We start from the raw sequence: 10,636 nt of genomic DNA on the forward strand, positions 1-10,636 counted from the left end.
ATTCCATTGAAAGAAACAAGTACAGTGGTACCTCGGGTTACGAACTTAATCTGTTCTGTGACTCTGGTCGCAACCTGAATTGGTGGCAACCCGAAGCAAATTATTCTTGCCAAGCCTGCTCTGCATTTTCTTTGGAGCCATGCTGACAAGCACACCAAAAACCTTCCAAAATGCCACAAAACACACCACAAGCCTCACCGAACGTCTCCTTGCTACCGCGATCTCACCCACAGGAAGCCGTGACTGCATGGCAGCAGGGAAAATGGCCGCGGATCCGGCTCGTAACCCGAGGTGGAGTTCGCAAACCAAGGTAAATTTTTGCGGCCGGAGCTGGTCATAACCCGAAAAGTTCATTAACAGAGGCGTTTGTAACCCGAGGTACCACTGTATTCTCTGTTCAGACTGTATGAACTCCATAATACACTCTGAGATACCCTAGACCTCAGGGGCCAGTTGAGTGAGAGACCCCTTTTGGTTGTTCTAGTTTTTGGTCATCATTTTATATTTTGTGTTATACTGATATTTATATAGTGTATAAGTTTAATGTTATATGGTGGGAGATTTTTTGGGGGGGATATTGTTTGTTTTTTATCCTGTACGCTGTCCAGAGTCACACTGTTTGAGTTGGGCAGCCTTATAAATCGTGTTAATAAAATAAATAAATAAATGACATTGAGCTGAAATTGGCTCTGCTTGTGTGGCTAGAAACTACTGCACAGTTGTTGTTTTTTATGTCCCTGGCTGTTCTCAGGATATAGTAGTAAAAACAAAATATAATAAACATATAAAAGCAAAACTTCAAGAGTTTTGATCCAGTTGAGTAGAAATATACAGACCTTTAAGTTATCCAGATAAGCATTTTATATAAAAGTGACTTGCTAGTGCGGTTTCATCTCGCACAGTCTGCATGAAAACCACTGGGGTGTCATCAATGTGTCATCAGCCACTAGACATTCATGATGTTCAATCATCAATCTTGTTGATCCCTCTGACGAAATGAAATTCTTCCATGCTGATATGACACACCCTTGACAACGAGGCTCGACTTGATGGGGGAAACCAACTCTTGAATTTTATAGCTACTGTTTACAGTTGCCATCATGCACACAGAAAAGCATTTCTGGTGTTTTTCATTTAATGATCTTAACACCACACAAATCCACACTAAATGCGTAAAAAAGATTCTTCTCAGACCATCAGTTAATATTCCTTAAACCCATAATTCTTTGTCAATAGATTTCCAAAAAACCAAGACAAATATTATTTGTTTTTTTTTTCCACTTGGAAACTCAAACCACATTTATTGTAAATGTATGATGCAGGCAAAGAAACACAGGGAACTGAACAGTTGCTTTTCTGTAGAAAGGACATGTTCCATGAAGTGCTATTTGATGTCAACATAAATAACTAAATAAACTATGTCTTCTTAGAAATCTTATTAAATAAAAAAGTACTCTTCATATTTACAAATGAAAAAGCGCTGTTGCATTCTTAAGAGTATTGCTTGAAGTTTCATAGGCATTTTCTATTTATATCTCAAAGCTAAGAATGCACTTTTGAAGCCATTTACATTAGTCCATTGTATCACGGTAAATAATTGAGTGTTTGTATAGATCTTCATTTCATTGTGTTGGCTTTCTTTTATCGCAGAGCTTCTGGGATTTCCACCTAAAAAGAAAGATGTTTTACCTAAATTAGGAATATGAACTGGAAGTAAAAGAATGAAATCATCTAAGTAGAGAAAACCCCATAGATTTCAATGTCCTATTATACTGTGTATTATGATAGCAAAGACTAGAATACAGATGTTCTAAATGCATATTGGGCTTGATGGCAAGGATGCAAAGAAGTGTGGTCTCAGATGAGGTCTCAAATGAGGTCAAAAATTAGGATCCCTAGTGGGAAGTAAAGAGAAGGAGCAAACTATGTGTCTTACGTTTTGTAGGTTCAACCCTTAAAACTCATGAAACCCCCTCTTATGAACTTTTCCATCTACTATTGGAACAGTATGGCCCTCAAGATCCTCAAAAATCATGGTAGTTACGCAACTCTGATAAACAGAATTCTATTCTCTTTATCTTTCCCAGAAGCAGGTCCTAAATTATGGGCAACGGCTTCCACAGTGATAGAGCCAAAAAGCTTGGCTAATCTGGAAAGGGCACTGAAGGATTTAACAGAATAAAAGGCACTTTTTACATCTTAACTCCCCTCTTCAGTTGGGGCTGATTTTTCCCATGGAAAGTTAGAATCAAAATAAGTGCCTGAAGTTGACAAGAGACACATTTTGTACTTAAAATCCCTCCTGAAGCATAAATAAATTAATTATCAGCCCTCACATCAGATCACCAGCTATACTCTTGCAGCCTTCAATAGCCAAGATAAATTTTTAAATTGAATCATTGTTATGTAGTTTTAAAAAATCTAATGTCACAATATTTGTAGCCTTTTCTTTTCTTATACCTCTTTTTCTTTGTTATTTTTCCCTCTAATTATTTTTGGAAAATAAATAAATAATCTTAATTTCTGTTGTGCTGAAAAAAATGTGACTCCAGGCCACAAAAGAATTTGCTCACTCTTTGCCCTAAATTACGCTGTTCTTGGAGCAAGTATACTTAGTTCCATTGAATATTTTTACATTATAATGAATTCTTTACTGTTACAGGTACACATTGTTGCTTATCTGTACAAATACAAACAGCAAAACTGTTTTAAGTAAATGTTGGACAGTTGGTAGAATATTATCATCTAGATCAACCAAATATTAAAATAGATCAGACTTTTATGAGATCTGGGCTGATCCTTTTAATGATTACATTTTCCTTAAAAGGATCAGCACGGACATCATAAAAATCAGATTTTCCTCTTGAATTACCTTTCTGGATATATCAATTACTTTAGCACATTAATCAAGAATAGCCTATTGTGTCCCCATACCTGTAGAACTCTCATCAAGATATAAGAGTTATCTTTATAGAATTGATCACCCATAGGAAGGTGTTATTTTGCTTTCAGATCCTCCTGTCCTGGTACTACCTCTTCAATTAGAGAAGCTGGCATACGTGATATGCACAGCAGTTTCCAAATTCAATTGCAGGAGTGCTCCTACAAAGGCTAAATTCTATCATCCCTAATGTGGGATGATCTACTTATATAACAGAAATATGGCTGAACAGAAATGTTTTCCGTTGTACACTTTCAAAAATGGGAATAGCTATGGAACCATTCTAGAGATTACAGGTTGATTTGTCACATTAAAAAATCAGGACCTTCAGTAAGATTGATTGATTGATTGATTGATTGATTGATTATGTGCCATTAAGTCATTTTTGCCTCCTAAAGACCACATATCAGATTTGTCCTTGCTACTGTACTGTATGAACTTTATTAGAACTGCATGAAATAGGTGAAATGATCAACTCCATAGCATTTTAAGATACTGAAATACAGACTTCAAGCTGCAAGACTCCTCCCATTGTGCAATTCAGGAAAAAAAAACCCTGCATTTTCTCTTCAATGGCCAGATCTCAGAAAAATCACTTATCCTTCACCAGTGAGGGAGGGGAAATGGTTTGCTTCCAATCCATTTTGAACATTGAAATCCCATCCTATCTTTAAATCCAATGAGGGTACCTCCCACCTGATATGACAAGATTACATGAGACTTGAATGTCTGGCTGTGATTAAGATTTTTCTCTCGCGAACCAAATTAGCTGTCCTGTCTTTAAATACTAGTTTGCTTTAAGACACAAAATTGAATCAAATAATTAATCCAAAATTGGTTGCAAGTGGGAGTTCAGAATGAATCTAAAAATGAGCAGATCTCTTATTTTGCAGAAAAAAAAAATTTCAGCCAAAAAGAAAATCATGAAAGAACACTAATGAGAAATCATTGATTTGTAGGAGGACTGTAATTTTGTTTCATTCCAAAGAATGACAGCTGAAAGGGTTTGGAGGTATGGCTGTTTGGTAAGAAGCTCTTTCTATGGAGCTCCTTCTTGAAGGTTCTCATCTCACAAGGTGCTGCTTGCTTGACATCTCCATTAATGCTCAATTCCTACAAATGCCCAGAGGCAAGTTAAGGAAGTAGTTTCCCTTTTTCACAAAGTGATAAAAAGTTCATCACCCTATAAATATCCTTTAAAAATCATGATTACCTATCTGTAAGCCCAACTTGTTTCCAGTTCTAAATCAACTCCTGAGATTACAATTACTTACCCGCCTTAGCTGCTTTATACTACTTGCACGAATTGCGTCCATAAGATCACTGTGGAGTGATCTTATTGGGGTAGAAGGTCGGCTAGAAGGACGTGACCCTTCTTCTGACATATTGTCTGGGATGGCTTTTAATGAATTTTTAATTTCTTTTAATATTGCATTCTCATTTTGTTTGTTTTTCTTGCTTTTTTTCTTCTTCTGCTTATTTTGTAGACCCTTTTTGGCACTTTCCTGCTGTTTTATAACCTCAGCAATATTCCTGGTGGGTGCTTTTTTCTCTAAAACTATTTGAGGAGGAGGTGGTGGTGGTGGAAGAAGAGGAGCAGGAGGAGGAGGAGGAGGTGGTGGTGGTGGTGGTGGTGCTGTTGGTGATGGTAGAGATGGTGATTGTGGTGGGGATGGAGATTGGTTTTTAACAGGAGTACCTTTCTTTGAAATCTTTGGAGAAGGTATAGGTGAACTTTTGGGAGGTGAAAGTTGGTTTTGAGAAGCTGAAGCTTTCTTAGAAATCTTTGGAGAGGACCAAGGTGAACTTCTAGGAGATGAATATGGTGAAGAACCAGGAGTTCCCTTCTGCAATGCTTTGGTCTTTGGATTGACTGCTCCATCCCAACTGGACTCTTGCTGTTTCTGTTCTTGCATCCGTTTCTGCCTTTGTTTATCCATATTTCTTGTCAGAATGCTTGTCATACTCATTCTTGGTCCAGCAAGCTCAAAGTGATAGCCTAGTTTCACAATAGTAGTATTGTCCTTTAGAAGTTTGACCATGTCCATTTCAGCCTGACTGCCCATTATGTGCCTTTGGTTGTGGAAACGTAATTCTGTTAACACTTTGTTGTTCTGCAAAGCCCTCATGATAGCTAGAATTCCTTTGCCTGTGATAAAATTAGAATCTAGATTCAGACTCACAATATGTTGATTCACTTTTAGCATACCTGCAATAGCTATTGCAACGTTGTCATCAGCATGAGTGTTAGCCAGATTGAAAGTCTTGACTACAGTGTTATTCCTGAGGGCCTGAGCAAAATGGATAAGCATCTGTGGTGTGATATTTTCAATATTGTTTAAGTTGACCTCGGTAGTATCCGGATCATTGCTCTTAACTTTTTCTAATGCATCTTCAATCACAGTTGGATTTCCACATGGATGCATGGCTCCCATTCTGTAACTCATATCATCTGCTTCCTTTTCACTGTGACCATTGGTAACAATTTCATTTTCATTGTGTTTTTTTAGTTTAATGCTGAGTGAATTTTGCTTTCCAGTATTTGTAAAATTTTCACACTCTTCAACAGATCCCTCTTCATCATCTGTACTTACTTCTTCTTCTTCTTCTTCTTCTTCTCCTCTGTCATTTTCTTCATCCTCTTCCTCCCCTTCATCATCTTCCTCATTGATTTTCTCATCCTCTTTGTTTTCATCCTCTCTGTCCTCTTCTTCATCTTCTTCATTGTGTGCCTCTTCAGAAATTTCACTGTTACTTTCTGTGAAATATTCTTCTTTAATTTCTTCTGACCCATCACCATTTTCTTCTTCTTCTTCTTCTTCTTGCTTATAATCCTAAAAGGAAATGGTGGTTCAGTCATGATCAAAAGTAAAGAATAAAAACACACTTTAAGTCTAAAGGTTCTCAAATTTCATTCCAGTGAGCTTTCCTGAAGACCTTTTCCAGACAACTGTACACAGAAAAATTATGCATCATTATTTTTTCATTTGTTTTTTGAGAAGCAAATACTGCATCTTCAAAGAATAGTTTTGCACAAAACATACCCCATGTACCTAAGCATTAGATCACAATTTATTGAAGGTCTTTGACATTTAGAATGTTGTGGTTGGATGTCATGATACCTACTGGAAAGTATTCACAATATTACAAGGACTAACAACAGAACTACTATTGTTGTAACCACCATTTGCCTCCAAGTGGCTGTTAGATATTTTCAGAGAATAGCACTCTGGGAAGTAGCAGCTGTGGGTGGTGATTTTAGTTTTAAAAAAAGGGTTAGCTCCCACCCTATCCAGCATGTTTCTGATCTGGAGTAAGGTAAAAGAAGAAAATGATTGGTGCTTAAGTGAGTTTTAAAATGTGGTATTTAGCATGATGTGTAATTCATTTACTCTTCTAATCCAGAGGGGTACAGCCTGAAACTTCATCCTGCACAAGGTCCTTGTAAGCACTGGAGAAAGTCCCCAGAGAGCTCAGTGTTTATTTATTTAATTGATCCCTTCAGGTCAGTCTTGATTTGTGGTGACTACATGGACAAGTCTTTGTAGTTTTCTTGGCAACTTTTCCAGAAGTGGTTTGCCCTTGCCTTTTTCCTAGGGCTGAGAGAGAAGGACTGGCCCAAGGTCACCCAGCTGGCTTCATGCCTAAGGCAGGACTAGAATTCACAGTCTCCCACTTTCTAGCCTAGTGCCTTTAACCATTACACTGGCTTTGGTTGATGTTGTTACCAAACTGTAATTTTTAACGAGTGAATTTATAGAACACAATTAATTGTAAGTAAATTTCAATGTAAATAAATTTATTTTTGTTTGTGTATATGTCCTATTTCTGGATCCTTAGCATGCCATTCAAAGTCCAAGTAAGATCCTTGGACCAGAAAAAGTTGCCCATCCCATTCTAAGCTGTCTATCCAAATGTAACCTGGAGTACTTCTCAACTAGCAGATCAGGAAAGAATGTATTGTCTGGTCAATATGCACAATATGCATCTTCAGTAAGATGGGCGGCCATATAAATTTGATTAATAAAGTAATAAATAAATAAATTTTGATATCTCATATAGTGATATGTCAGTGAGTCCTTCCAAGTTACCTTGTTTGGATCCCTTCTTTACTCAGCTTGCATTAACCACAACATAGGTAACTTTTTTTGCTTGAATCTCACTGAAATGCTCAACATCCCCCCCCCCCAAAGAATTAGAATTCTAATTCAGCCCTCTTAACTGTATAAACAGTTTTATGCCCTTTTTTTCCTAATTGCCAGCAATAGTCTCACTTTATTGGTTCTAGGACTGAAATGAGGAGAAAATCCTGGATGAATACAAATATATATTTTAATAACAAGGCCGTGAAAAAACCTTGGAATGTCCCGCCATTCAAACTCTGGATCCAGCAATTAAGCATAGAAAACTTTGATCTCCCACCATATAACATTTCAGTTTCAAGCTGGTACAATTAGTTTTCCTCCAACCATGTGAAGTTCCAGAATGAAAAACGGAATATCAGCAGTACACCCAAGACCATTAATTTTGCCTAACGTGATTGTTCTCCTTTTGCTGTTACACAGGCAGACACCCACAAGTGTGTGTGTGTGTTGGGATAGGGAACTAGAACTCTGTTGAACTGTAATGGAATATTATCCATGCAGACTCCATGCCTGTAGCGTAAGTGCTTTGTCCTTAAAATTTGAAGCTTGAATTACAATCATTGGGCTTGAAATACAGAACAATTTCAGAGAAGTGCCAAGCAGTGTCAAGTGTAGGTTGAAATTAAGTCTAGAATTAACTGTGCTTGTACCTTCCCAGTTCAGACATAATGACTGTTGTTGCTATTTAGATATACTGTTGAATTACATAACTCTGAATCCTGCTCTTTTCTTCATTAATTTTTTCTTATTTGCTTTATAACACTGCTTGTTATTGTTATTAACTTTTGCCCTTGGAAAGTCAGGATGACCAACAGATATTAATACTTGGACTGCATACCAACACCCTGGCTGAAGCACTAGGATAAATTCCTTGAGCCTGGTTCTGATAAGAATGGTGCTGTTTTTCATGAGGAGAAACATGACTTTATCAGTTCAAGGTTAAAGAAAGCCCTGTAATCTGGATCCTGCTAGGAATGTTATTCTCTCTTTACTGGTTGTTATGTTTTATTACAATTCTCTGCTGCATAAAAACAATGTTATGTTACAAAAGAAACAAAGATGTATATGATAAAAAATCATAAATCTGATATATTTGGCTAGGTGGAGAGACCATCTTACCTGTAGTTGTGTAGAAACCTTTTTCTTCTAGTTTAATATTCATTATTGTCCTACCAAGTATTTCTAATCTTTCTCTGATTTTGCCTCATCCCATCTTTTGATAGACATGGGTCACTCTCCTTATTTATTATGGCTGTATACTCAGCACAGTGCTGACATGATGATATCACTGATGGAGACTGAACTGAAATTTGAAATGTCTGGCCTTTTTTTAGGAGGTTGAAAAAGGAAGAGGTGGCTTCATCTTCATATTTCCTTCTAAAACCACATTTTAAAAAAATGTGCTGAAAAGCCCATTTTCTAGTTTCCAGAGTCACCCAAGATCTATCTATCATCTAGGTCTGTCTGTCTGTCTGTCTGTCTGTCTGTCTGTCTGTCTGTCTATCTATCTATCTATCTATCTATCTATCTATCTATCTATCTATCTATCTATCTATCTATGGTAAATGTGAAGTAGGATTTATATGATGTTTTGATTACAATACTTTTTAGTGTATTATGAACTGCAGTGTTCCTTCCCATCTCATTCTAACAAATTGCTTTGGAAACTTTCCTGAGTTTATAAAGCTGTTATGATGAAGTTTCTTCAACAGCCTTTGAAATTGGGGAGCTGGAGACAGAAAGGGAGGGACAAAGGAAGGGGAAGGGAAAGGGAAGGGATGGACAGAAAGTTGATGGGGACTTGGTACATCATGGAATGATTTTCAGCAGGTCAGCAAAGATGTTCAACTCATTATCACCATTTGTAATACCTGTGATTAGATTTGTACTTGGCCTTATTCAGACAGTCAAATTATTCTAATGGTAAGAGAGGAGGGAAATATAACTATATTGTCCTCCTTTTGCTGTTCATACAGTATGTCAGAAACAAACATCTGAAGTACAAACTTATGCATGCCAGTTTCTTACTTCTGGGGGTTTTCTGTACAATTTGAAATCCTGGAAAATATGATGAACAAAACAATAGAAAGAAGTAGATTGAACTTAGTGTGCATATCTCCACATGCCCTTATCACATGAATGATTTGAAAATCTGAATAAGGCTCTTAAACATTCAGATCCCGTCTGTGTATATAATAACTCACGAAATGCAAGCAATAATTAACATCCTCCGTTGAGTCACCATTTTGTCCTAGCTTCTGTTGCTGGATTTCAGGGTTTTTCTAAAAGCAGATTAAATGCTGCAAGTCTGAAATGTGGTAGGCCACATCTGTTGTAGCGCAATGCTAAACAGAATTTGATATCAGCTGTGTTACTGAAGCTGAGATATGAGTGATACATTTAGCAAAAACACATACAATCTGACTGTGACCATTTCAGTATTGCTCAGCTCGTACTATGATCATATTTTTGGATATTCCTTCATGTAAAAAGAATATTTTTAAATAAAAAAGATCTTCACACTATCAACTAGCATCCTGGGAAGCATTTTATATATCTAAAATGTATATCCCATCTAGAGTCTAAAGAAGTACACTTCTGAAGCAATGAACCCACTGGGATGATAATCTACTAGCCCTCTTCCAATGGAAGAGAATGTATGTTATTATTCTACAGCAGGGTTCCTCAACCTTGGCGACTTTAAGACGGGTGGACTTCAACTCCCAAAATTCCCCAGCCAGCCTTCCAGAATTCTGGGAGTTGAAGTTCACCTGTCTTAAAGTTGTCAAGGTTGAGGAACCCTGTTCTACAGCATCCACCCTTTAATAAATATTCTGTTCTACAGCATCCACCCTGTTCTACAGCATCCACCCTTTAATAAATATTCTACTCTTGATCAGTTGGCCTTTTAGCTTGATGGAAAATTCAGAGAAGGGAAACTATTCCAGTGAATAAAAGTAAAAAATGGAAGGGTATATTTCTGGGGCCAACTTAATGCAATTGCTCTCCTACCTGTTCACATGCCCCCATCCTCTCTTTTTCAAGAAGTTTCTTGGTCTCTCTTTCCCAGTAGGCCATCAGTGCCTCCCGGCTAAAAGTTCCTGTGGGAGTTTTCTCCGTTAAACTCTTTTGCCTGTGCCCCACAGGGAGGTTCCGGTCAGGCTCAATATCCTCCAGCTCTTTCTCCAGCTCCTTCAGCTCCTCATCAGTAAGAGAAGCAAGGAGTTCGTCTTCATCTAGGTCTTCATATTTACTAAGCTCTCGCCTGTAGCCAAAGTTAGACATGGTCCCTTCTGTTGTCAGGCTGATGCAAAGTTGAAACTACAATGCAGCATTCACGGACACTGAAACCAACGTATCTGCATCTGCTTTGGTCGGCGAATGTTTCCCCCAGTAACTGCAGCACCTTTTAAAAATATTCCTAGGGGGTTGCGACAATGCACAGAAGGATGAAAGCATGCTCTGTTTTAAGCATCAGACGTCAGCAAGAGCTGAGCAGAAAGAATGTCCCAATGCACCAGTGTCTTATGTCTCTTAAACACAGGGATTA

General features: G+C 37.6%; 1 protein-coding gene across 1 annotated transcript; it reads right to left on the reverse strand.

The window, feature by feature from the left end:
- Positions 1 to 1,260: 1,260 nt before the first annotated feature.
- LMOD2 (leiomodin 2) lies at positions 1,261 to 10,513 on the reverse strand. Its single transcript, XM_007420359.4, has 3 exons — positions 10,099 to 10,513; positions 4,216 to 5,775; positions 1,261 to 1,668 (listed from the first exon to the last, which is right to left on the reverse strand). Exons 1-3 carry the CDS (start codon positions 10,369 to 10,371, stop codon positions 1,642 to 1,644), a joined length of 1,860 nt encoding a protein of 619 aa, XP_007420421.2. The 5' UTR covers positions 10,372 to 10,513; the 3' UTR covers positions 1,261 to 1,641.
- Positions 10,514 to 10,636: the final 123 nt, after the last annotated feature.

The sequence above is a fragment of the Python bivittatus genome, unplaced genomic scaffold, assembly GCF_059951505.1.
Source record: "Python bivittatus isolate LINGU-HERP-01145 unplaced genomic scaffold, Pbiv_v1 ctg000330_np1212, whole genome shotgun sequence".
Taxonomy (NCBI): domain Eukaryota; kingdom Metazoa; phylum Chordata; class Lepidosauria; order Squamata; family Pythonidae; genus Python; species Python bivittatus.